Source organism: Xiphias gladius, chromosome 2, assembly GCF_016859285.1.
Source record: "Xiphias gladius isolate SHS-SW01 ecotype Sanya breed wild chromosome 2, ASM1685928v1, whole genome shotgun sequence".
Taxonomy (NCBI): domain Eukaryota; kingdom Metazoa; phylum Chordata; class Actinopteri; order Istiophoriformes; family Xiphiidae; genus Xiphias; species Xiphias gladius.
Window position 1 is genome coordinate 14714926 of NC_053401.1, and position 27337 is coordinate 14742262.

The window sequence follows — 27337 nt, forward strand, 5'->3', positions numbered from 1 at the left end:
AAGACGGTAAAGTGATGCACATGGTCAGCAACAATACTAAAATAGGCTGTGGCATTCAAACAATGATTCTATTCCCACACCATTACACCACCGCCACCAGCCTTGCCCGTTGACACAAGGTACGTAGGGTCCATGGATCCATGCTGTTGATGCCAAAGTCTGACCCTACCATCTGTGTACCTCAGCAGAAATCCAGACTCATCAGACCAAGCTACATTTTCCAGTCTTCAACTGTCCAGTTTTGGGGAGCCTCATATTTCTGTTATTGACTGACAGGAGTGGAACCAGATGTAATCTTCTGCTGTTGTAGCCCATCCGCTGCATGATAAGCAGGTGCAGAGGTGTTCCTAATAAAGTGCTTGGTGAGCATATAATGACACTAGGCACAATATTTAGGTATACAAGGCAACAAAAACAAGTAAACACATACTTATTAGGTTTATTCACTTGTTTGTAAATGGTCAAATATTTACAGTTAATAGTTTAGGAAGAATTCATTTTCCATAACCTACAACAACAATGCCACCTGAAGAAAAAAAGGCACTTGAAATTTTATATTTCAAAACAAGGAATCAATAAACATTATAAAAGAGTTGAGGAATAACAACTTTAACTATTTCATTGTTAATTATTTAGAATGATTAAATAATTATTTAGAATAATTAAAAACTTTCACAATGTGGCTGACATGTAAAAGGGCAAAAATAATTGACACACTCGCTTTTTTGGTATCATATTCGATTGGCATTGTTTGTTAACTTGGCAGGTTTCTTGGGGCAATTATTTATCCTATGTTTACCATCAACATGCTGTTGAACATAATTTCAACTTGGAGAAGAAAACACAGGTTGCAGTGACTACTCTGTACTTTGTTTTTACTTTAGTGCTAAAGCACTTATTTAATTTATAAAAGAAAAAACATTGTTTTGTGAGTCATAGACTATTACTGATCACAAATGTACTGTCAACATCAGTACTAAAACTAGAAGTGGCTGGAGTGTAAATGCCGTAACAAATGCATTAAAAAAAACATTTCATTAGATGTAGAGGTTTGCAGTTGACTCTGAGGCAGGGTAAACATGAGTGACAGACAGTCAGAAAAGAGGTAAAGGAGGGGAGAGAAGTTTGAATCCAATTTCGAATAAAAGAAAATATTACAGTCTTTTTCATTCACAGATTAGTCTGAATCCACAAACAAACTGTGTCATAGTCATGCCCAGTATTTCTGAATCCACATGTATCCTTTGATGGCTGACCATCAAATCCCACCACAACCCTAAACGGCTAACACTACCCACTGTCCTTTAAAAAGAAAGGCATCTTCACACACACCAGGTCATAACAATAACATCTGTTTGGAAAGAAAAACTCTACAAACATTAGTTTGTGTACTGTTTTCAATCAACAGAAACATTTTAGAGCTGACTATTTTTTGAAAAGGTGAGCTTCATTTCGATTTCTATTACCGCAACCCCATCTCCGAAGGATAACAACAATTTTCCTTCAGTATTTCTTAAATTGAAATTCTTTTGAAAATACATCCGGCATATATATATTTATTTGTCTTAAATAAATATACTAGATCAATACCTTCTTTTTAAAATGGGGTAACTGTCACTTAATAAACCATCTTATTTTAGCTCCAGTTTATACTCCAAAACACACTTTGGCTTGGATTTGGATGTTTTATCCTAGCAACGAGCAGACAAATGGGGAAAACACTACAGAAATCAACCCATTTGTCCTTGTGTCATCAATACTGCTTAGATGTCAAAGCTGAGCATTTAAAAACAAAATCAACCATTTACAGCCACTTCAGATATGGCCTCAAGGAGAGGCATTTGGCATTAGGTCACATAGCCGTTTTTCTATGAACAGGGTTGCTCTACCTAATGTAGCAGACAGACTGCATTCCCACTACGGCTGGGCTGTGAGGTCATCTCAGATGTCTGGTTCGGGGGTCGGCTGCTCTTTATGCTGCGCGGTCTCAATCAACCGTGCTCGACCCTGCTGGAGTGTATATTCACTAGGCCCCAGCTGGGTGATCTTCCCACTGCCCAGACACTCGTCCCCTTTGTAGAGCACAGCAAACTGGGAAAGAAATTACAGGACAAAAAAAACAAAAATACTAAAATGCACTTATACTCCTAAAGACAAATGAACTGTATGTACTGTATGTTTTTAACTCTTTTGGTATTATAACTGGTGTAACAGTATAATCCTTAGAAATTACACTGTGTTCTATAAAACGGGTTAGGTTAGCTGTTACCTGTCCAGGAGTCAGAGCTCTGACTGGCTGTGAGAGTGAGATCCATACAGAGCCATCCATATTCAGAGTTACTGTGCAGGGAGCTGGAAAGCACATAAAAGTGGTATTTTTTTGGTTCAGTAAATAATGTTTAACCTGCATTTCACCTCTCCTTATTGATCAGTCTACCAGCAGTGGTGGAAAAAGTATTCAGATCCTTTACTTAAATAAAAGTACTACTAGATACTCCATTACAAGTAAACTTCCTGTATTGAAAACGTTACTTAAGTAAAAGCATGTAAGTATAATAATAAAAACTTACTTAGAACTATTTAAAGTAAAAGTACTCAATGAAGAACAAATAGCCCCCGACTGTTAAGACTAGATTATCATTACTCATGCATTAATGCATAACCAGCATTTTACTGTTATAGTTGGTTGATGTGAAACTAATTTGTAACTATTTTATATAGGACTGCAATTAATAATTATTTGTTTTATGGATTAATCTCCTGACGGTTTTCTCGATTAATCAATTGATTGCTTGGTTTGGAAAAATTTTGAATAAGGTGACAAATGCATAACAATTAAACAGGGCCCAAAGGGACACCTTCACATTGCTTGTTTTGTCCAACCTATATGTCAAAATTATGGAAAAGAAGCAAATCCTCACATTTGAGAAGCTGGAATCATAAAATGTTTTGCACTTTCACATTGAAAAAATTAAAATAGTTGCCATTTATTTTCTGTCAATCAACTAATGGTTTCAGCTCTAACTATATATACTGTAAGGGAGTTTAGTTTATACCAAAGCGTCATATTTTATAAGCTCCTCGTATATTCTGTATGCAAAAATCCTCATTTGTAAAGTAACTAATAAGTTAAGCTCTCAAATAACTGTAGTGAAGTTAAAAGTACCACATTTCTCTCTGAAATGTAGTATAGTAGAAGTATAAAGTTTAATGAAAAGAAAATACTTAAGTAAAGTAAGAGTACCACAGATGTGTGCTTAGGTACAGCAATTGAGTAAATGTACTCAATGTAACTGCACCACTGTCTAAAGGCCCTGACCACACAAAACTCACTGAGCGGCATCTGGTGGATGAAGCGGAAGTGACACTCCATCATCTCGGTCCTGGCTAATTCAGCAGGCGGGTCCACTGTTAGCCAGTGGAAGCGATCTGTCCGCACTGTGTCACGGAAAAGAGCTGGGTGATTGGTCGTTGGAGCCTGAGGTTTCACACAAGATTTAAGGAAGTAAGGAACAGGAAAGTTTTTTCCAATTAATGAATGACTCGACTTAAAATAAAACTTTGAAAAGTGAGGAAAATAAATGAAGATCCTAAATATTATTGATCATTTTCTTCAAGTGAAAATCAACACAAAGCACTATGATGTAACAATCGATATGCTGGCTCCTTATGAGATTAATGGGTATAAGATATTTTATATTTAATGTTATTTTATTAATGCAGCATTAAATAGTGCTTAGGATTGGGAAATAGACAACACAACATACACTGGCTTAGATAAATGTGTTAGAAGAGAAAAAAAAAATTACACAAAAATGCATGTTGTGTCTGAAAATCAATGGAAGAAATCTGAAAATGGCACTAGGAGAAGCATCTATCCAATGTAAATCAGGACATATTGTGTAGTCTTAAAAGGAGGCTGGAACAGAAAGCAAGGAAGATACTTCCACTTTAACAACAGAGATAGACTTTCTCACCACAAATACATCCCCTGTTGCAATGTCTTTGTCCACAACAAACCAGGCGTCTCTCTGCCCTCCTATCCTCGCCCTCTGGCCCAGTGTCAGAGTGAACCAGCCTGCATGGACACAGACAATCAGCAAAAAATCGAGATAGTAAGAACTCTGTTAACAGAATAGTGACACACTAGTCTTAATTTTGGAAGAAATGTTCACAATTTGAAAATCTCTGAAGGACAAACAATACCTTTGTGTGTTCCCATTACTGTCCCGTCCTCAATGGAGACAAAGTTACCTGGTTTAGCTTCTAGATACTGAAAACAGTGAAAAAATAAAAATAAAAAAAATAATAAAATAAAAAAAACCCACAAAGAAATGAAACAGAAAAACTAAGAAAACAAGCCAAATTGTAATGTGGAACAAATATGAATTTTGATTTTCTCACCTCCAAAATGAAGTTTTCAAAGTTTCTCTCTCCAATGAAGCAAATGCCCATGCTCTGAAAACACATGAATACATTCAGATAAGTCACAAGTTGCAATTATTCCTTCAAATTCATAGTTTACTGTTAGCATACAATGTGATTTAAAAACATATCTATTCATGCTCTCCTGATGTAATATAAACATGAATTAAATTCTTCTTATTTTCTAACATTATTTGTTGTCTGTGTACCTCTTTCTTCTTCAGAACATGGTGAAGCCCTGCCTCAGCAGCAATCTTTTTAACAAACTCTTTGGTGAGTCCAGCAAGTGGGAACATGGTTTGTCGCAAGGAATCCTGAGAGATCTGACTGAGGAAGAAGGTTTGGTCTTTGAGGAGATCTGCTCCTTTGTACAACCTCACCGCTTGTAAAGGGAAGACCGAAAACAAATTGTCGAGACAGTTAGAGGATCTGACCTTAAAGCCAGCGCTGTGGTACAATTTCACTGCCAAGATTAAACTAGGACAGAAGAGTCAAACACTTACGATTTCTGATCTCAAATCGATCTCTGAAGAGTGTGGTAGGCGGAGCTACATGTTTCTGTTTGAAAACATCTTCGTCTTCCTGTGACGTCCTGGCGTAGTGGCCTGTTGCCATGGCATCAGCACCTAAATGAACAGCAGCACAACTCTAATTAAAAGTCTTATTTAACAAGAGTTTTGGATTGTGTTTGACACTTGGTGGCAGGCAATCATTTGAATTCAGTCCTCATATTTCAAACTACTACGCACTGCTTTCCAGTTAAAAGAAATAAACAAGTTGAACAAATGTTAAACAGCAGAGAATCAGTGTATGATCATTATGACAACAACATACCCAGAGTGTTGATGGCATACTTGTGGAAATGGTTGAATTTGATGTGCTTGTTGCATAGTATATCTGGGTTCGGTGTCCTTCCCTTCTCGTACTCCTTCAACAGATTACTGCAAATTCAACAAGAGAGATGTGACATTTACAAACAACAAGAACAAGAACAACAACAACAACAACAATAATAATAACAATAATTATTATAATTATAATAAAGAGGCCCATAATTTGAGCATGATAGACACAAATACCTAAAAACATAATGCCAGTACTCTTTGACATAGGAAACTTGATGGAAGGGGATGTCCAGGATCTGACACACTCTGTAGGCATCCTCACAATCCTTCTCTGTAGTACACACCCCACTTTCATCCAGAGAGTCCCAGTTCTTCATAAAAACCCCTGTTACACTAAAGCCTTCACATGAAAGACAAAACAGTGGAATGTGTGACTATGCTTGCACATTTGGCCACAGAAGCAGAACGTGTGTTGCATTTTACAATTCGGAAAAAAATAAATATCTGAATTTCTGACCTTTTTTCTTATTCTTTATCTAACCTTTCTACATTAACAATTACCTTCAGGTGAGTTTCTGTGCAGTTGTCATTTTTTTCTCACCTCTTCTTTTCAGTAACAACGCAGCGACGGAGCTGTCCACACCGCCAGACATGGCGCACACGACATGCCTTACAAACGCCATGAAATCGAAATTCTTTCAATGAATACTGTTTTTGTACTTTTACTATGTAAAGTTAGATAACTGTGCTCCATTGCCACCAAGAGGAACCGCCATGTTCGCGGTCCGTTTCATAATAATGTCCGTGTAGAAAGACAACTCAAACCGGAAGCGTTACGCTGATGGCAGCCGCAGATGTTGTAACACTGCAACATCACAGGGCTGTCACTTTTTTTTAGAGTAAACAAAAGAAAAAGGAAAATCCTAACAAATTATAAGGTCAGTGGAAAATAAACCAAACATACTAAAGATATGTTTTTGGTTAATTTAACGACTCTAATTTAAAAAAGTAGACTTTGTAAGTAAACGTTCATTAGCTTTTCGTTATATGTTGGACTGCTCACGTATATTATCTGCAAAGATAAATTAAATTAAATTAAATTACTAAAATCCTTAAATTATAGCTGGCTAATTATATACCATAAGTATTTAAAATATTATTCCTATTTTGTACAAGAGACTATTGAGTGTTAGAATAGTGGTCAGGGCAGATGTGAAATCCTATAAAAAATAATACATAAAAACTACTGCTGTAACTAAACAAATTACACTACTTATTATTTTTATGATTAAGCCCATTAAGTTCTGAAATGCATGTTTTTTTATCCGTCTAAAATGATGGCTACACAATGTATTCCTGATATTTGTGTGTTTCTGACAAAGATGAGTGAGGTGTCTGCAGATGCTGTCACCCTGGACCTGCTGAGAAAAGCCAGGGAGACAGTGAGGAGCAGCCCCCTGGGTGTCATCAACACTCCCATGATCCCCTGGTGCCAGACCACCCTGCCTCTCAATATCAGCTGTAACATCCACATCAAACTGGAAAACATGCAGAGAACTGGTTGGAGGAAATCACTTTGATTCAGTTATGAGGATCGCATGCTGAAATGTCTTGCAGTTCTGAACTGATTTGGTGACATGTCCACATGTTTCTGATTGACAGGTTCCTTTAAGATCAGAGGAGTGGCCAATCAGTTTGCCAGAATATCAAAGGGTGGTCATTTTGTCACCATGTCTGCAGGAAACTATGGGAAGTCATTTGCGTACGCCTCAAAACACTATGGGTCAAGGGGCAAGGTGGTTATGCCCAAAACTGCCCCAATGTCCAGATCCATCCTCATACAGGTCAGTGGTCGTCTGCTGACATACTGAATAACAGACACAAGCCTTGACCAACATGATTAAACACGAAGAGTCTCAGATTAATTCTTCTTTTACACGAACCTAAAGACAAATCACTAGTACTAATAGGTCAAAGCAAGGACTCAGATATTACATTTAAAGATGTGTTTTGTCAACATGTGCTAAATCTTCCAAAAATATATCTGGCATCATTAAATGGAGCAAGGTTTTGTTTTATATTCCTAAACGCAGATTGCTGCCAAACATGCAAAGCAATTAAATGACATGCATGGTATCTAAATTGCGAGCCGTACAAGACATACAAAGCATTAAAATTTCACCTTGGTTACATTTTACATAGTAGACCTCAATTTTTAAAACACTCCATACAGAAAATGTCACAACTGAAATGGATCTTTCTTACTACAGACATTTTTCCAAGTCATAAATTGGCATCACACCCACTTAAGACACTTTTAATACCAATTTTCATATGGATTGTTTTATTTTCTGACATATTTCTTCAGTCATGAAAGGGACAGTTATTCTCATCCTCAGAGTTTCGGGGTGGAGGTGGAGCGAGTTTCCACCTTCAGCCTGATGAATGTGGTAAACCGCTGCATTCAGGAGAACAACATGACATTCCTGCACTCATATGATGATCTGGACCTAATAGCAGGACATGCCAGGTACACAAAATTCCATTCACAGGAACACAATCATAATGTGTTAGATAAAGGAAATGGGGTTATTCAAGGGTGAATACACCTTTCTAAGGTGACATTGTGACATGGCAGAAAGGTGTCTGTTTTCTCTTTTCTTTATAATTTAAAAAAATAATTTCATTATGATTAAAAAGTACCAGTAGTTAAAATGTCAAAGCAAAACTAAGCTATCGTTCATTTAAACCTGTGTGTATCTGTGCATCTAGTCTCGGTATGGAGGTGCTGGAGGTGATTCCTGAGCCTGATGTGGTGGTGGTGTGTTGTGGTGGAGGGGGGCTGCTGGCCAGTGTAGCTGCTGCCATCAAACTGTCCGGCTGTGATAAGACCAGGATCTATGGTGTGGAACCAGAAGGAGGTAAAAACTCACCTACAGCTGATAAAAGGATCATCTGCAAAATCCATGCAGTCATAGACGTTAGATTTGTTGTGAGTTTGTGCTTCTGTTTAAACTCAGCCTGCACCATGTACAAAAGCTTCATTCAGAAGAAACCAGTGGGCATGGACACCAAGAGCATTGCCTCAGGTCTTGCACCACCTTTTGCAGGTACAATGCCAAACATTTTGTGGCCAAATTTGATCACCAAGGCTTTGTTTTGTTCATTCGAACACACTTCTTTTCTCTGGTTTTCTCGGGTTTGTACTTTAAGAGCAAGTACAAACCTATCCTAAACTGATAAAGAGGCAAAGAGCAGACAAAGTTGAATATACACTTCCTTGCCTTTATGATCATAATATTTTGCCAAAAATCAAGTTCACAGAGGAAAATAGAAGTGTTTTGTTCTTAGTAACTGAAAAACTGACTACTTTTTTTGTTGAATGGAAGAGTCTCACTGAAAACCATGTTGCAGCTTAAATTGTACTTTGGGTTCCAGGCAGGCTACCCTACGAGTTGTGCCAGCGTTACGTGGAGGCGATCGTCCTGGTGACTGATGAGGAGATCAAGGTGGCGGTGTCCACTCTCTTCAGGTCTGGACTCGTGGTGGAGCCATCGGGCACTGCTGCCTTCGCTGCCATTGTTAACAACAAGATACCTGAGCTGGAGGGAAAGAATGTTGTGTGCGTCCTCAGCGGAGGGAACATCGGAAAAGACGAGCTTGCCAACTTCCCAGATTGACAGACATCTTTAGAACTACTATATGACTAATTTTGACAAGATTGTGCCAATGTATGGCTGCTGGGGAGGAATCAAGGACAAACTGTATGACTTATTGAGTTTATGTTGTATCATATTTGTTCTGATGGAGGTGGAGATGAATTATGATCAAATGTTATTTATCTACATAATTTGAGTTATTACAAAATGTCGATGACCAAACTTTAAATGGTCTCTTGATAACCATTTAAAGTACCACAATCTCAAGTAAATCAATATATATTTCATTTCAATGGAAATGTTGTTCTCTTTAGTGTATGGAACTGCAGTCTCTGTTAATAAACACCTTGATCTCATTTTGAGTAGGCAAATGTTGTTAAGCCTTAAATTTTTCAATGTTAGAGTTTATTAAACATCGTCATTCAAGGTGATTTGGAAGAACACAGCTGTAGCTAGTATATTTCTGTTAAAAGCTGCATCCAAATGTGTTGGATAATCAGTACATTTAATATTCTTGTCTTCTTACACTGACATGGTTTGATTGAAATTTGGCTTGACTGTGGATCTTTCATGTCAGTGCTGTGAATTTGGAAGTATTTTTTTTAATCCTCTAGAGACCTAGCTGATATTTGGCCCAGAGTGCTTTGCATTCATTATTTACCACGGCTGGCATGAGACCAGCTTTACATCACTGTCCCCCTCTGTAAAAATATTCTCAGAGCATACCTTCAACTTTCAGAAACAAAAATAACTCTCAATGGAAAGTTTCAAAGGAATGAGAAGCATGGAAAGTTGCTGTAGGAGCTCATGCTGATGCTAAATAATATGCTGTAACTTCTCTAACTACCTCCCACACTTCTTTTCGCATGTCACTGTCTAACCATGACATAGAAAAATAAAATAAGCAGGAAAAGAAACATGTTCATGAAAAGACTTATAAGATATATTTAGCTCAGCTGGGTGACTGAGACTTTTTCCATATATGACACAGATTTGAGTTTGCACTGAGTGAAAGAAGGACAATGTTGGAATAACATTATTAATGAAAAACCCATTTTAACATCTCATATGGGAAAAATGCGACAGGTGTTCCATAAGAAAATTTGTTTTTTGGTCTTATTTTCTTGTTGTAGCTACATGACATCCTTGGTGGCCATTCTGCATACAACTGCATCCAGTAGAGTCCCACACTTCTCCTCTTGGGGAGTGACTTTATACAGCTAAAATGGAGACAAAAAAGTGAATAAGATTTTTTCAAAATGCTCCCAAAATCTATCAAGTAACAATTTGGTCAATAAATGCATGTGTCAGTTATTTTAAAAAAAGTAGAAAACCCATTTTGGAATGAAACGTTCAATAACTTATGCTATAACTTATCATTTGCAATCTGTATCTCAGATGTCCTATTTAATTAACAGTTAATAATAACACATGCAGAGAACTAAGAGTCTATATATACTGCATCTGTGATGTACAGTATATACATTACCACTCAAAAGTTTGGGGTTACTTAGATATTTCCTTATTTTTGAAAGAAAAGCACAGTTGTTTTCAATTAAAATAACATTCAATTGATTAGAAAAGTTGTAAATGAATATTAATGATTGATAGAATCAATCATAAATCAATGATTTTTAATGGAATATGTACAAAGGCCTACAGAGGCCGAATTTCAGCAACCATCACTCCTGTGTTCCAGTGGCACATTGTGTTACCTAATGCAAGTTTATCATGTTAAAAGGTTTATTGATCATTAGAAAAACCCTTGTGCAATTATGCTAGCACAGTTAAAAACTGCTGATTAAAGAAGCAATACATTTGGCTAGTTGAGTGTCTTGAGCATCAGGGTGTGTTCGAATACAGTCTCAAAATCTTATGAAACTCAGAGTATTCTTGTTCTAATTAACGTTGGCTGTCCCATGCAAAAATTGCCAACAAACTGAAGAGTTCATACAACGGTGTGTACTACTGCCTTCACAGAACAGCACAAACTGGCCCTAATCAGAATAGAAAAGAGAAGTGGGAAGGCCCAGTGCACAACCAAGCAAGAGGACAAGTACATTAGAGTCTCTAGTTTTAGAAACAGATGCTTTACAGGTCCTCAACTGACAGCTTCATTAAATGGTACCGGCAAAACACCAGTCTCAATGTCAACAGTGAAGAGGCAACTCTAGAATGCTGGTCTTTTAGGCAGAGTTGCAAAGAAAATGCTATATCTGAGACCGGCCAGTAAAAGGAAAAGATTAAGATGGGCACAGACATTGAACAGAGGAAGACTGGAAAAAGTCTTATGGACAGATGAATCTGAGTTTGAAGTGTGAATCAAAAAGAATCAAAATCAAAAAGAAAAAATTAAAGGATGCTGGAGGAGTACCTGTCAAGCATGGCGGAGGAAATGTGATTTTTTGATGGTGGTAAAGTGGAAGATTTGTACAGGATAAAAGGGATCTTGAACAAGGAAGGCTATCACTCCATTTTGCAAAGCCATACCATACCCCTGCCCCAATTTCGTCCTACAAGAGAGTGACCAAAAGCAAAGCTCAGAAGTATCCACTAACTAATTAGAAAAGATGCAGTGACCTGGTATTCTCTCTATAATGGAGTAGCCAGAGCAGTCACCGGATCTCAACCCTATTGAGCTGTTGAGGGAACAGCTGTGATTGCAGCAAATGGACGATTCTTTAATGAAAGTAAAGTTTGAAGGACAAAATTGAGTCAATGGAAAATTCAGCATTTCTAACATTATTGATGTCTTGACTATATTTCCTATTCACTTTTCAACTTATTTGATGAATAAAAGTATGAGTTTTCATGAAGAATAGGAAATTTCCTGGGCGACCCCAAACTTTTGAGCGGTAGTCTACATTATATACCATCTATGGTTGGCTAAAATAATTGTCTTGTAAAAAACACACAGATGCAGGTATTAGTCAATATGGTATGGGATGAGTCAGATGAATTAAGCATTGATGGGGAACCTTTTTGATCTTTGCAGGGTCTGACAGCAAGGAAACATCTTCCACTGGAACCTGCCGTCCATCCACCTTGGCTGCGATGTCTGTGAGAAGCTGCGACTCGTCTTTGTTGTGAACAACGACCACCATTACAGAGTCATCGCCGTCTGAGATCCCAAACCTTTTGAAGGCCTCTGAGATCTGTATTATCGAGGGCATAAAAAATATACAGTTGTGATTTTCAGAGTTTACATGGACATTTGTCCATGGATGGGTTACTAAACAGCCTACCAGGCATGGACACTGGACCATAGCCTCTGTTTGAAGTGACGTAACATTTCTTGACTACACAAACAACTAAAAAGTTACACAAAATGCCTACACAGAGAAAATATTAACTATAAATGGAGACAAAATGACCACAAAGATAACGACCAAAAAAACCAAAATGAGCTGAAATAGACAAAAAATGATTACAAATAGATGCAAAACAACTACAAAGAGACACAAAATGACCACAAAGGTGACTACAAATAGACGCAAAACCACGAAGAGAAACAAAATGAGCTGAAAGACACACAAAACGACTACAAAGTGAAACAAAATGACTACAAAGAGACACAAAACGACCACAAAGATACACAAAATGACTACAGAGACACAAAATGATTATAAAGAGTTGCAAAACAACTACAAAGAGACTAAATGACCATACAGACAACTACAGAGAGATGGAAAACAACGAAGGAGACACAAAATGATCACAAAGAGAGACAAAACAACGGAAGACAGACAAAACATAATGTTTGTAGTCAAGGGAGATGGAAAACACTCACAAAGAGAGACAAAATGAATAGACTTCAAACAACGTTTGTGTCTCTTTAAGTCTGAGTGTCTTGCTTTTATGTAGGAGGGATTGGGGATCTTTTACATGTTTGTGCCCAGGGCACATTGTTGCATAATCCATCCATGCATTTATCTGATGTTTCTATCTAGAGGAAGTTACAGATTGATGTATATTGTGTGCAACAAAAGAATAAGCTTCAATTTCTAGATAACCAACAGTGTGTGTTAATACTAGGCAAGAGAGCTAGGGTCCCAAGACATAACAAATATTCCTGTTTCCCTTAAATAACAAAGGTTGGCTACTGTTTTTTGAGCAAAAAGGGAACTTTTCAGAAAAATAAAACGGGGATGCTACTGACAACTGAAGTGGGACACAATATTTCTTGTGATTGCACAGGCATCATAACAAATGTCTAGTTTATTTTACTTACATTATTAGTAGGTGACAGGTTGAAGATAATCTCTGAGTATAGACTTCTTGTCTTCATTTTTCCAATTTTCTGGAAGTGAACAGCTTTATTGGCAGATACCAGCACTTGGAAAGGATTGACCAGCTGTAAATGAAAAAGAAAATCCGATGGGGAATTAAATGACGACTAGGAATGGTCATTGAACGTTTTCTTTTATGCAGAAATAAATTACAGTAAGCTAATACATATATATAAAAATAATTATATAATAAATAACTGTTTCATAAATCGCTGCTAAAGCTAATTACAAAGCATCGTACCATTGTAGGGTTGATCAAGGCACCATTTATTTTACCCGCCACGGCACTTTGTTTCAATTCTGCGGCATTTTTGACCTCTTTGAAAAGTATTTGAGTCACTCTGTGGTCGGGGAAAAGCTCTAGCTCCTGCGTTAGATACATGCTAAAAATGTGTGACAAAATATGAGAAAACTACAGTTAATAAGCAGTTTTCACCGCCCTTTACGTGAGAACTCAGTGGGAACCATAACACGGTGACACCGCTCGACAGGAAGTTTCCTCTTTAGGGGAAAAAGTTCCAAAAAAAGAATAAAACGACATTTTAAAGCATTGTCTTTTAAAATTATCCATATGGATGTTTATGTTATTTACTATATGATAGAGGTATTATGCTAAACTGTTTAGCGCAACCCAACCTAGGAACTAATAGTTATATAAGAGTTTTCGTACCGAACGTGTTTCCGCAGCGGACCGCTAGCTGTCAAAAATTAAAATTCTTCCTTTTGTAAATATAGGACAGACTTCAACCAGTTTCCGCCTGAATTGAGGCTGTGTATTGATTTTAATAAGAAAATTTTGTCGTTATGCGTTTTACATAACATTGCAACAGCTAGCTTTGGACTGCATTTACCTTTACATTCGGTGTCGTCGTCAGACATGGAGAAATTTGAAGGCTACATCTTCACTGCTCTCTGCAGCACCAACTTTTTGGTATCCTGCCTGCTGTTCTCCAGAGTCACTCGGGAGCAGAGGGAGCCGTACATGGACGAGATTTTCCATGTCCCACAGGCTCAGAAATATTGCTATGGAAAATTCAACGAGGTAAAGTGGCTTTCTAAAGCGAGTCCGTCATTGTTCAGCGGATTAAGGTTAGATAACAGCGGAACTCTCGTGATTTATAATGTTGTGGCAGCTTACAGAGTTTTTAATCTCCATTTCGGATATAAACTATGACATTAGTGGGGGTTATGTTCCTAAAAGTGTTATGGTTTCCATGCGGGCTCTCTTTATCAAACACAAGATTGTAGGGAAGTGGAGGATCATATCGGCTTTTTTCATGTTTAAAGCTTTTTCTTTAAAAAAAACTAATCTCGGAAACCTTACATTACTAATAACCATTTTTCAAAACATACTATAGTTTCAACCTTACCTCTCGGGCAGCGTGTAATTCGTTTCAGTGTGGTGTGAAAACAGGAAGTTTGCATCACTTGATTTAGGTTATCATAACAGTGGACATTCGTTTGTCTATTTTTATTTTTAACAAAGTTATAAAAGCATTTTATTGTAATGCAACTGAAAGTGGAGTCGATTGTGAGCCAGATATTTATATTGTACTTTAGTGAACTGAAAGCAACATCTGTCTGAAGGATACGAAAGCATACTACTTATTTATTTATTATGCCTTTGACTTGGCCAGAAAGTCTGGCTGCGTGGCAGCATAGAATAGTTCACACATATCATAGAGAACACACGATAAATTTACAACCTTCGCATACAGCACAGTAAATGTTATGTACATTAAAATCTAATGAGAGATACGAGATACACTTTGGCAATGCAATAGATGAAATGTAAAGTAAATGCAATTTGTAGTAAATGGGCTAAAACATTGTTCCTTTCTCTGTGTCATGACTAAACTTAAAGAGGCACTTCAGTGAATTAGTATTGCAGTTTCATAAAGTTGCAGGAGACAGATTTAAAAAAAAAAAAAAAAAATCTTCAAAACTGAACCACCAGAAGCTGAGATATCATGACTTTTAGTCTTTAGTATAGTTCAAGCTCCAAAGAATGCTGGATCCTGGATTTCCCATGATGTAACTTGACAGTTTCTGTCACTATATCCTCATTGCCCAATGAATTTGTCATCTCCAAGCTCAATCCAAAATAAGGAAAGGAACCCTGATGACATCATAGTGATGTCATCAGGGTTCCTTTCTCAGGCCTACAGATCCTACAGCGCTACAGAAGACATTATACAACTGTTTTTATGTGACAGGTAAACTTATCTTAATGTGTAAAATGGGTGGAGTGCCCCTTTAACATGTTGACGATCCTTGTGCAGTGGGACCCAATGATCACCACTCTCCCAGGCCTTTACCTCATCTCTGTGGGGGTCATCAAGCCGGTGGTGTGGCTCGCTGACCTGACAGGTGAGGTGGTGTGTTCCACGGCCATGCTACGTTTCATCAACCTGCTCTTCAACTGCGGCAACCTTTACCTGCTCTATCTGCTCATCTGCAAGCTGCACCTCAGGGAGAAGGTAAGACCAGAGAATGATTATCATGCATGAATGATCTCGTTTGTCATTTTCTTGTTTTCTGATATCACGTTTCTTCTCTCCCAGACACGAACAACCCCACGCCGGATCCTATCAGCACTGTCTCTGTCCACCTTCCCTGTGCTCTATTTCTTCAACTTCCTCTACTATACCGACGCTGGTTCTACTTTCTTCATCCTCTTCACCTACCTCATGACACTTTACGGCTGCCACAAGGCCTCAGCACTCCTTGGCGTCTGCTCTGTGCTCTTCCGCCAGACCAACATCATCTGGTTGGCCTTCTGTGCAGGCACTGTAGTGGCTGCCAAAATGGATGAATCCTGGAGGGTGGAGCATACAAAAAAGAGAGATGAGAAGTCTCCTCCATCCCAAGTTACTCTGTCTTTCAGCGGAGCTAGGAAAATAATGTTTTTCACCGTAGAGTTCCTCACCTCACCCATTCATGTGAAGGCAGTGCTGTCGGTGGCTTGGCCTTATGCAGTGGTCGGCGTTGGTTTCCTGGTGTTCATGGTTCTGAATGATGGGATAGTGGTGGGTGACAGGACGAGCCACAAGGCTTGCCTCAACTTTCCTCAATTGTTCTACTTCTTCTCCTTCACCCTCTTCTTCTCCGCCCCTGTCTCACTTTGTTACCACCGCGTCCTCCGCTTCCTGCAGGCTCTGAAAAAACAGCCTTCTCTCTACCTTATTGTCACCGGTGTCTCCTTGTTCCTAGTGTGGAAGTTCACCTTTGTCCACAAGTACCTGCTGGCAGATAACCGCCATTTTCCCTTCTACGTGTGGAAAAAGCTTTTCCAGAGGCACGAGCTGGTGCGCTTCCTTCATGTCCCAGCATACGTGTTTGCTGCGTGGAATTTTCTTGACTCCTTCAAGTCCCGCTCGCTCTTCTGGAGTTTTGCTTTCCTGACATGCGTCCTGGCTTCCACGGTCCCCCAGGAGCTGCTGGAGTTCAGGTACTTTATTGTTCCCTACCTGATGTATCGCCTGCACATGCCTCTCCCCTCTTTTCCCAGACTCATTGTGGAGTTTCTCCTTTACACAGCGGTCAACACTGCCACAATTTACATCTTCATCAATAAGACTTTCCACTGGCCAGAAAGCACAGCCAGACAGAGGTTCATGTGGTGAACAAAAGAGGCAAGCAAAGTAGTTTTGCTGGTATCAGATATCAGAAGTTACTGGGCTCAAATACCGATTAGATCAAAGAATTTTCCCAGTGCTACTTTATAGAGAAGCACAGCACATGTGAGATCTCAAAATTCAAAGCAAAGCCTCTGTTACATCTCGGTAACAGACAAAAACAGCTCATATATTAATTTAATTTCTGTACAGTGTAACCAACTGGCGTTTGGTATAATGTATAGGGACTTCTAAAGCTTATACTGAGAACCGATATTACTAGCTTTAACAGTGAAAATTACTGAAAAACCCTGGAACACTGAGTCATATGTAAAGGTTATGATGTGTTTAGTTTTCGTTGACAAAGGCTACAAACCTTACAGAAGTGCTGTCAATTCACTGAATCAGTTCACAATTACATGAAAATGATCGAGAACATTCAAAGTTTCGGGCTTAAACAATACAGTGGTGGTATCAGTATTGTAAAATCATTGGCACAGGTCTGAATTTACTGTACATAAAAGTTGTTTAAACTGTACCTGAACACTTTGTGATCGAGAGTGGAAAAAATAAATAAATGTAAATGTCAATTCTGTATGCAGCTCTGTGAAATTATATAATATTGTATATTTTATATATTATATATATATTTATATATATATTATATTTATATATATATATATATATATATATATATATATATATATATATATTATATATATTATATTATATATATTTATTATATATATTATATTATATATATTTATTATATATATTATATATATATATATATTTATTATATATTATATATATTATATATTATATATATTATATATATATATATTATATATATAATATATATATATTATATATATCTCATATAGAGAGCGAGAGAGCGTGAATTGTAAAACGTCTTGATTCTTTTTTGTAATGACTGAGATTTTTGCCTTTTGCCAGTGAAGAACACACTTGACTATCAAAGAACTTTATAATAATGGGACTAAATTGAACATGAGTTTTCCATTTTTACCTTGATTTTTATTTTGCCAAACCATAAGGATCCACCAGAGGTCATTCAGAAATGTGTTTATTTAGATGTTTGTGTGTCACAATGCTTAATTTTTTATACTTTGTGGTTTAATTTCTGTTCAATTAATTAATTTAAGTTGATCTTAATCACAATAAGACAAAGGTTACAGCCTTGGTTTGAGACTTTCTAGGATGAGTTGAGGTGAGGAAATTCAGTCAAATCTTAATGTGAAATTGAGTAATTCTTTCAGTTTAATTCATCATGTCAGTTAATTCAGAACAAATGGAAAACCCATTTTGGAAAAAAATGTTCGATAACTTACTTTTATCTTTTGTTTTTTGCTTCTATCTGAGTTTTGTTAATGTGTCTGTGTTTGCTTCATTTGTCTGTTGCTTATGTTCCACACTTCATGTCCATCCAGCTGTATGCTGCTCCCCTGTTGGTACATTCTTATGTATATCTTTGAATAAAATGACTCATGCAACATCAAGTCTGAAATGTATTTATATACTATGCAAATATACAGCATATACCACAAAAAGCTTTACACAATAACATAAAAGTTTGTTATTGGTTCATCATATTTGTCTAAGAGCCTTTTACAGTACTTTGAAAATGAGTGTTCACATTAGACAGGAATATTCGGTATATAGAATAAGCATTCCTGTTGAAAGTGTTACGGTATCTCTGCAGAGAGTTAATAGGATTGGATCCACACTTTCAGATTCTGTGTACTGTAAATGTAAATTCTGTATGCAGCTCTGTGAATCAATCTCTTAAGAAATATCTGTGACATGAAATAAGTAATTATGATTGAAGAAACCAAAAATGACATGTATGACATGGGAAAAGTTTTTGTTAAGATTTTTAAGTGTCACATTCACTTTTGAGCTTAACTTAAATTTACACATCAGCCAGACTCAGACACTAGGTGGTGCTATAAGACAAAGCTTAATATTCCCTCAAGGAAACATGAAATTTAACATTAATATCACAAATCAATCAAACTGGTTATAAATGTTTAGGGTGCATACCAAATGTGCGTGGTTCAACTCCTGGCTGGCCGGACCATTTGCTGCATGTCATTCCCCTACTCTCTTCTCCCCACATTTCCTCTCTGTCTTAACTGTCCCTATCAAATAAAATGCATAAAAATGCCCAAAAATGTGTATTTAAAAAAAAAAAAAAAAAATTAACCCTGTGCTGTTATCCGATGCTTTCACAGCTGAGTAACACCAAAAAAAGATTCAAGTTTCATTGTAGCTTTATGTCTAAGTAAACTCAAACATAAAATCTTAATGATTAATGTGGAGACAGCCTTGAAGAAAGATTTGTTTTCATAAAGTTCAAATAATCAGCCACTTTCAAATCTAACAAACGCTAGTGCCTTCAAACAAAATAAAATTATAACTAAACAAAGACAGACAAGGAAGAAACCCAGGCAGCCAAATTTGATAAGCAGAATTTGACATACTACAGTATGTAATAATAATAAAACCTATCGATTGTTTTGTTGCTCATATAATTTAGTACTCTTCATTACTTTGGAAGTGAAAGCTCAATTGAGAGAAAAAAGCAACTGACACAATGATTGCTCTCCATCTAACCCATGTCATTACCAGATTCTAATGACATCAAGCAGTGTGGGGCCAGCTCACAGGAGAAACTAATATAATCAAACTGGGATGATTATACAAATTTTGATTACACTTTTCACACTCACATGAAGGAAATACAGTATATGCTGTTTGCTTTACAGGAGAGAGTTCAGGGTGAAAATTACTCAGAATATACAGTACATTTTTTTTTTTGTATTCTGACTTTGACTAAACCTCCCTGACCCTATCTTTCCCATTTTCAGTGTCACATCGATTTTTACTCTTGGGGATGATGAAAGCACTGATAAATCTTTCTCACCTCTGTGTTCTGGCATTTTGGGCTCTGAGTAGTTGTCAGGGAACTAGCAGAAACTCAACTTAGTTACTTGTCGTGGCCAAGAAATAGTCCTGTACATAATCATCTGTAGAATCTCAAATGGTTGTTTTTTACACTTTGTTTTTTAGATATAACCTGCTAATTAGTGAGCTTTACAGGTGCTGGTAGGTGGATTTTGTTACCCTGAGACAGAGCCAGGCTAGTTGTCTCCCAGTTTCCAGTGTTTGTGCTAAGATAAGCTAACTAGCTGCTGGCTGTAGTGTCATATTTAACTGACATATATGAGAGTGGTATCTCAACTAACTCTCCACCAGAAAGCAAATAAGTGTATTTAGCTTTGTACCTTACAAGTACAATTATGTAAATGTGGAACAAGAGGCGTGTTCAAAATGGTGTTTCGCACTTTCTGACTTGCAGATTATAGTTTGGATTGTTGTGTGGGTACTTATTAGCTTTGTCAGTAATACATTTCCATACATGTTCAGCACTAATTACAGGTCAAATAGAAGGTACATTTGTAACTGATGTGCTCAGATAAAGCCAATGTACACTGTGTCTTTGTGTATATGTACACATACACACATGCAAACAGTTCTGCATAACAGCAAAGCAATTTTATTTTTTTCATGACGTTTTTTTCCCCAGACTTTAGATCAGATGCTCCAAGCAATTAGTTAGAGGAGGAGTTTCAAGAAAGAGCCATTTGTTTCCCAGAGCCAAAGGTGAGGACAAGAAAAACAGTGAGATAGATTCGTTTTTTAAATTTAATCAGAGATTGGTACTTAATCAGTCACCGAGGATACATAAAAGTTAAAAGAGCAAAAACTAATTAGGATGAGAAAGATGGAGGGGGAGGAGAAGGTAAATAGGTGGAGGGAGAGAAAAACACGTATGTGAGGGTATGATATTACACCACAGTAAGAATTACAAAAGAGGTGACTGTAATTATTGCAGTTGCAGTTCAGGTTTACATATATAATATATTTAAATATATCGTGTAAGCACATTTACAATTCTTGTCATGATTATCATATTCCATATAATGTTTCTGCCAGTTCTGTGACTTCTCTGTTTTACAGTGGAGGTGTTTGTGTGTGCATGTTTTAGTACTTGTGTGAAATATTGTTTTGTGTGGACATTATCATGTGACTACTTTTTGAATTTTGAGTTGTTAGTTTACCATCAATTGATTATTTACAAGCTTATAATGAATATCAATATGGATGACTTTGATTAAAATCCCTGGAGCAGTTTACCATGCAAAAAATCTTTAAATCCAGCATCAACTGATATAGATTGATTCACTCACTGCAAATAAACCCTTTCTACAAAAAAGCAAAATATTGTGTCATGCAGAGAAATTTACTAATATTAACTAAATCCGCCAACCAAGTGAGAAAAAATGATTTAATAAGATTTCTTGAAACTAGCATGAAATTTGGCCATTATGAAGCACTATCTGACCCTACAACTTGTAAAAGAAACAATTAAAACATAATTTTAGTTTTTTTATTTCAGATTAATTTAGGGGACAATATGACATTCATTCTTCTGCTGTAAACAAAAGACTGACACTCTGTATACCTTATAAAGTGTATATGGTGAATGTGTTAGTAAGTCTTAGCGAGTCTTCTTTGTGGCCTCCTGTAAGTTCAAAATTCACTCTTCTTTTAGCTCTGTTTTGATCTGTTTTGGTAAAGAACCAAGGAAATTTCTGGCTCTTCAGTTGCTAAATGCTCCACCACGGTCACCAGCTAAACACAAATTTTGACTAATGTTTGGTGCTGAGCAGGTAGTGTACAGTGAGTTTATCAGCGCTTTTGTTCCAGATGTGGGCTGGAAACAAGGTTAATGAGAGCGGTGAGACTGAACCGAAACAGTAAAGTTATGGGTTATAATATCAAAACAATGCAGCTTAAAGATCCTAAAATGCTCCATAGAGCTGAGGAAAACTGTACAATGTACACTTTGCCACTAAGAGCAACACCTTTCACTTACTCATTTTTTTTTCATTGAAATTAAAATATTGATCAATGCAACTTTAAGTTTTTTGAAGAAGTTTCTAGGAACAAGTTTCTTTCTTAATGCATTGATATGTCCAACAAAATTTTATATCTAAAAATTATCCCGCTTACTCAGATATATGTTTTTGCAATGAAGCCAGTGTACTCAAACAAGTCAACACAATAAGAAAAAACTATATTTAGCTTTTTTAAAATTGATTTCTGAGAAATGAGTGTGTGACAACCATGTAATCCAATTGTTAGAATTAGATCTTCTCACGTCTGGAAGAAAAACAGATTGAATGTCTTACAATAAGAATTAACCAGTTTAATAAGCTAAGGCCAACTGTGCTTGACCAGGATATTTTTTGACATGTAAAAAAATTGAATCCTCTTAAATATAGTGTTATTAATTTTTGGAATTGCTTTCTTTATAGTCTGTGTTTGGTGTTCACCCAGGTGTACTTCCTATAATTTTCATCCCACCAATAATAACTTCAGCTTGACTGAATGTTGCCTCTGATTTATTTGGATATTATATTATATCAACATTCCTTCTGTGAGTCCAAGAAGAAAACCATACAGTATACCCAGCACAAGTGTAAGTGTGTGAGGGAGTGAATGAGTGTGTGGAGTCAGCAGAGCAGCAGTGATGTCATCGCTGTCATGATTCTTTAACTTCTCCGACACTCTCAACCCTTTCAGTGTACATCAGTCAGCTTTCTACACACACGTCCACATGTCAACGCACATACATATATTCACATTTAGATGTACCTCATGCTCCTCACACCCTTCATGTGTGGCTGGAGACCACAAAACTGCAAAGAATGTTCTGCATATATATCAGAAATACACCAGTTTTCCCAGTGACTTATTACCTTCTCTTTCTCTCTCTCTCTCACACACACAGACACGCGCACACACACACACACACACACACACACACACACACACACACACACACACACACACACACACACACATACAAACATGCAAGGAGATTAGGCTCCTAGCACCCCATGCATCAGTCTCCTATCTCACTGCATAATGCATCGCTAGCCAAGGTAGAAACACACTCTCACACACGCACACTTACACACAAAGCCAGAAAGAAACGCTTAGCTATGATACATAATATATCAAGCCAGGTTAGGGAGAACAAGTGGCCTCATGCTGTGTGTACTGCTAATTGAGACAAAGGCATGGTTTCTGCTTTGTCTGTGCAAGTGTGTGTGTGTGTGGTATCCACTGATTAAACACTGTAAACACAATAACAACCATTCGTCTATTCAGTGACCAAGTTGGCGTTTTATCTCACCTGTTGGTGTTGTTGTTCATGGACTTTAATGAAGAAGCACAGTCTTCATTGTGGCTTGTTCTGTGTGTTTAATTTGATTCATTTCAAATAAGCAGAAATGGAAAAGAGCCAAAGCATTTTTTTTCTTGTTGGTACCTAATTTCTTTCAATCCCGTGATCTTGAGGGTGATTGTGAACATGACATTAAGTTCTGATCATAACTCATTTATTTCATTCTCTAATTATAAATTTAAAAAATTTTAAATTGTTTTCTTGAGATCATGACTTAATTAGGCAACTGTGGTTGCAGTTTGTGCTTGGATCACACCTTCCAAGCAAACACAGAGCAGGGACACAAAGAAACAGATGGGGAAGCAGAGGACCCCGTATGTTACCTTGACACTTAACTGGTTTTCAGGGAGCATCCTGGGTGTTGGGGGTGTAGTAGTAATTTTTCAATGTTAGAGGGCACATTCTTTATCGGTGTCTTCCTTGGAACATATTAAATGTTTGAGCATCATAAAACAAGAGAGGAGGCAAGGCATGAGCACCCTTCAAACACAGTGGCAGTTTAAAGCCAATGTAAGGGGAAAATAAAATAGGGCCATTAGTGCCCCATTTCTTACACCCCTGCTTCTGACAAGAATAGTTATATCATTTAGACATTACATATTCTATAAGAAAATATTTAAAAGTTTTAAATGCTCTTTAAAACTTATATAATGCATTCAGGATACATGAACCTGAACCCACTAGCTACGTGCCATCTCTTAGCACCTTTAAAAAAACAATTACAGCACATGTAGAAAATGTTCTATTTATATAAGAATGGTGGGAGTTCAGTGGGCAGAGTGGCCAAAACATATGTTTTTTTTAAATAACAGCACACAGTAATTACACAACCCGCCCACATTCATATCACAATTTCTAACATACTGTCTGTAAAAGTTTGATGGCGTCGTGAGGGATGTGTGTGAGAGAATTTGGTGATTTGGTGTCCTGATGCCACCTTCAGGTTTAGAGGATACCAGTCTGCACTAAGTATTGCACCAACCACCTGAGTTTATTTCTTTTTTTTGATTTCTGGGGAATATTCAAATGAGTTCCAACTTTAGCTCTGTCTCTGATGCAGGCTGCTAAGCTACAGACTGTGTCAGGAAGTGACAAGCGAACATAATTATGACCCTGGTTGACAGACATGGACACACACAAGGACTTACTCAAGCATTAAGACATCAAGTCTTTTTAAAGGACAAACACCTCACATGAACTTTTGTATCAACTAATCACCTCATAATCATTTGGTGAATAAGTATTCAAATAATCAAGGCTCAAAGGAATCACTTCTTGTTTACCTATAGTATGGATGCTATGATGCTACAGCTGAGTATTGTGCTTCTGCATGCTTATGTCTGGTTGTTATTTTGTTACATTCTGACCTTTTTTTGGGCATCAAGATATGAAAACCCTTTTAGATTGAATATTACAACTAACGGATTCAAAAATAAATAACATAAATTACTAATTAAATTTCGTCCTCCATGCTGCTCATTTTCTGAGGTATATCTTGCTCTGAGTTCACGGCCCTGATGTTTTACTCTATTGCTTCTAATGAGCAGTATTGCTCCCCTGTGGTGTGTGTATGTTTGTGCATATTGTTTTTTGTACACAGTATTAGGACACGCTCTCTCTCCCTCTCTCTCTCTCTCTCTCCCTGCTGGCGTTGCATTAGATGTTGACTGACAGTGATATTAGCACCTTTCCTTCATCGCCTCTCTTCGCCCCTCAATCAATCCATCCATCTCCTCCCTTGGCCTCAGGGGACGCTTGGAAAATACAGCTATTTATAGCAACCGGAGGTATGCATGAGGCTCTCCCATTTGTGCAGAAGAAAAAACACAAAGAACCAATGCATATAGTCTGCTATATTGTTCATCTGACTTTCCCCAAATTCTAAATGTAGCCGATGATTATCTGTTAAAAATAGCACAGGGTATTGCTACTACTGGTCCATTTTAAAGCTCTAGCATGCAGTGTATTGACAAAATAAGGATGGATTACACCTCATACAATATCTATACCTTATTCCCTAAAATTGGCTTTTCAGCAGTATTTGGTAAATCTTGAAGTGTGTACTTTTTGATGTAAATGTGGCCAGCAAACAGTTCATTCCAGCTGTTAAACGTCAAGCTAGTGGCCACAAGAAATACAATAAAACAAAGAAGCAGTTAACATATGCATTGTTAACTTGTGTTTTTTTTTCATTTTCAAATTGACAGAATTTGTCTTCTCTTTGTTTAGCATCTGTTGTGGTTTTGAAAAACCCAAGTCAATATGGCATGAGGTTAGAGGACAGCAAGATACAGTACATCACAGGTGCTGGGCTGGACAACTACAGTATACAGCATAGGGTGTGCTACTATATGAATACGCTATTTTCTGTCAAAGTTACAAACTTAGAACGGTTTGTTATTTCACATGGCAGATTTCTGTTTAATTTTTTCCACTGTGCTCTCTTCAAAGGTTTGATGTGGGCGGTACTCAGCTGGAAAAAGGTGATGGCACATACTTCTGTGCACCAATGAGGATTCACTATATTAACCAGTTGGCAGGTTGTTTTTTAATGTTAAACTCTAAATAAATAATACCTTTAGATGTAAGAGATGTATTTTTAACTTTGCTTGTTGTTTATTTAGTCATGACTATTTAGTGTTTTACAGAAATATCAAGATTTGATTTTCAGGGGCGTTTTCCTTAGTTTCCATCCATAGTGCCCATCCAGTTAAGATTTATATATCTTCAGAAATAAATGCAAATGACCAAGTTTGTATAATCTGAATATTTAATAAAACGTCCAAAGTTACTGAACAACAACAACAAAATACTTTCATATAGTGAAATAAAAAACAGTAATAAAATGTTTGCTTGACACAATTATTGACTCCCTTTTGATTAATTTAAATTAGTTCCTCAAACAAAAAAAAACTAATAAAATATACCTTTCTTTTAATTTCCAGTGTTCACATGACCTAAATTAACCGACCTAATTCACAATACAAGACACAAAACAAGAGAGTTGTCTGAGAGCATCACAAATGCTATTATTAAAAAACATAACAATTCCAAAGGCTAAAAGTCAATTGTCAAAGATCTTGAAATCCATGTTTTAACAGTTCATAATGTTATCAAGAAGTTTCACAGTCATAAAACTGTTAAGATGCTTCCGGGAACTGGTGCTAAGTAGATACTCAATGAGAGAAGACTGCAAAGGTTGATGAAGATTATGGAAAAAACACCACGTAAGAAATCTGAAGAACTTCAGGCTGACCTGGAGCAATCTGGAGTTATGTTTTCAGCCCGTACCATATGCTGCACACTAAACCAAGTAGGGCTCCATGGGCGAAGGCCAAGGAGAACACCACTATTCATAGAAAGGCACAAAAACGCAAGACTAAAGTTTGCAGAACCTTTCACAGTTAAGCCAGTCTTTCTGGGATAATGTTCTATGAACAGGTGAAACCAAAGTAGAGGTCTTTGGGAATGCAGTACATCAGTTTGTTTATAGGTGACGATATAAAGTCCATAAGTACAAGAACACACTACCTACAGTATAACATGGTGGAGGTTCTTTCATGCTGTGGGGCTACTTTGCTTCCTCTTGTTCTCAAGGCAATGAATGTATCAAAAGAATGATGAAATCAGAAGATTACCAAGGCATTTTAGAGTGAAATGTGTTCCCCAGTGTCAGAAAACTAGGTTTGAGGCGAAGGTCTTGGGCCTTTCAGCAGGACAACGACACAAAGCAAACATCCAGTAGTACAAAAGAATGGTTGAAAAAGAAAAGATGGACTGTGTTAAATTGGGCAGCAATGAGTCCTGACCTAGATCCCATTGAAAACATCTGGAGAGAGTAGAAATCTGCGAGTGCAAAAAGGACTGCTGCAAGTGTAAAAGAACTCAATGCATATCAATGGAAAATTGGCAGAAATTACTAGCAGCCAGGTGAAAGAAGCTTCTAGATGGCTACAAGAAACATTAGAGGCTGTCATCGTTGCCAAAGGTTCTGCAACCACATATTGGTGAAAGGTGCCAATAATTGCATCTGGAGTACATTTTGTGTTTGTATTATTTCACTATTTTTTTTTATTCTGTTTTGTTCAGTAACCCTGGACATTTTATTAGAATATTTTGATTATACAAAATTGGTTTATTTGCATTTTTTTCTGAAGATATT

At 37.1% G+C, this 27337-nt stretch overlaps 4 protein-coding genes across 7 annotated transcripts; 2 read left to right on the top strand and 2 right to left on the bottom strand.

Moving 5' to 3' along the window:
* Positions 1-386: 386 nt before the first annotated feature.
* On the bottom strand, positions 387-6111 carry trmu (tRNA 5-methylaminomethyl-2-thiouridylate methyltransferase). Of its 3 annotated transcripts, none has more exons than XM_040144743.1 (11): positions 5832-5955; positions 5505-5670; positions 5260-5366; positions 4929-5051; positions 4635-4807; positions 4405-4458; positions 4207-4273; positions 3978-4078; positions 3334-3478; positions 2270-2352; positions 387-2091 (listed from the first exon to the last, which is right to left on the bottom strand). In XM_040144743.1, the coding sequence occupies exons 2-11, from the start codon at positions 5645-5647 to the stop codon at positions 1942-1944; spliced, it is 1146 nt and encodes a 381-aa protein (XP_040000677.1). In that variant the 5' UTR covers positions 5648-5670; positions 5832-5955; the 3' UTR covers positions 387-1941. The 3 variants fall into 3 exon arrangements, with proteins under 3 accessions (XP_040000677.1, XP_040000668.1, XP_040000685.1); XM_040144734.1 differs by having other exon boundaries at positions 388-2091; positions 5872-6109; XM_040144751.1 differs by lacking the exon at positions 2270-2352 and having other exon boundaries at positions 2027-2091; positions 5872-6111.
* On the top strand, positions 6083-9304 carry srr (serine racemase). Its single transcript, XM_040144764.1, has 7 exons — positions 6083-6208; positions 6653-6830; positions 6933-7114; positions 7670-7800; positions 8043-8191; positions 8291-8380; positions 8709-9304. Exons 2-7 carry the CDS (start codon positions 6653-6655, stop codon positions 8948-8950), a joined length of 972 nt encoding a protein of 323 aa, XP_040000698.1. The 5' UTR covers positions 6083-6208; the 3' UTR covers positions 8951-9304.
* Positions 9305-9949: 645 nt separating this feature from the next.
* tprkb (Tp53rk binding protein) lies at positions 9950-13701 on the bottom strand. The gene is made up of 4 exons (XM_040144769.1): positions 13460-13701; positions 13161-13283; positions 11908-12084; positions 9950-10149 (listed from the first exon to the last, which is right to left on the bottom strand). Exons 1-4 carry the CDS (start codon positions 13598-13600, stop codon positions 10063-10065), a joined length of 528 nt encoding a protein of 175 aa, XP_040000703.1. The 5' UTR covers positions 13601-13701; the 3' UTR covers positions 9950-10062.
* Positions 13702-13898: 197 nt separating this feature from the next.
* Positions 13899-17438, top strand: alg10 (ALG10 alpha-1,2-mannosyltransferase). Of its 2 annotated transcripts, XM_040144724.1 has the most exons (4): positions 13899-14260; positions 15501-15698; positions 15783-16669; positions 16759-17438. In XM_040144724.1, the coding sequence occupies exons 1-4, from the start codon at positions 14096-14098 to the stop codon at positions 16793-16795; spliced, it is 1287 nt and encodes a 428-aa protein (XP_040000658.1). In that variant the 5' UTR covers positions 13899-14095; the 3' UTR covers positions 16796-17438. The 2 variants fall into 2 exon arrangements, with proteins under 2 accessions (XP_040000658.1, XP_040000652.1); XM_040144718.1 differs by having other exon boundaries at positions 15783-17438.
* The last annotated feature ends 9899 nt before the right edge of the window (positions 17439-27337 follow it).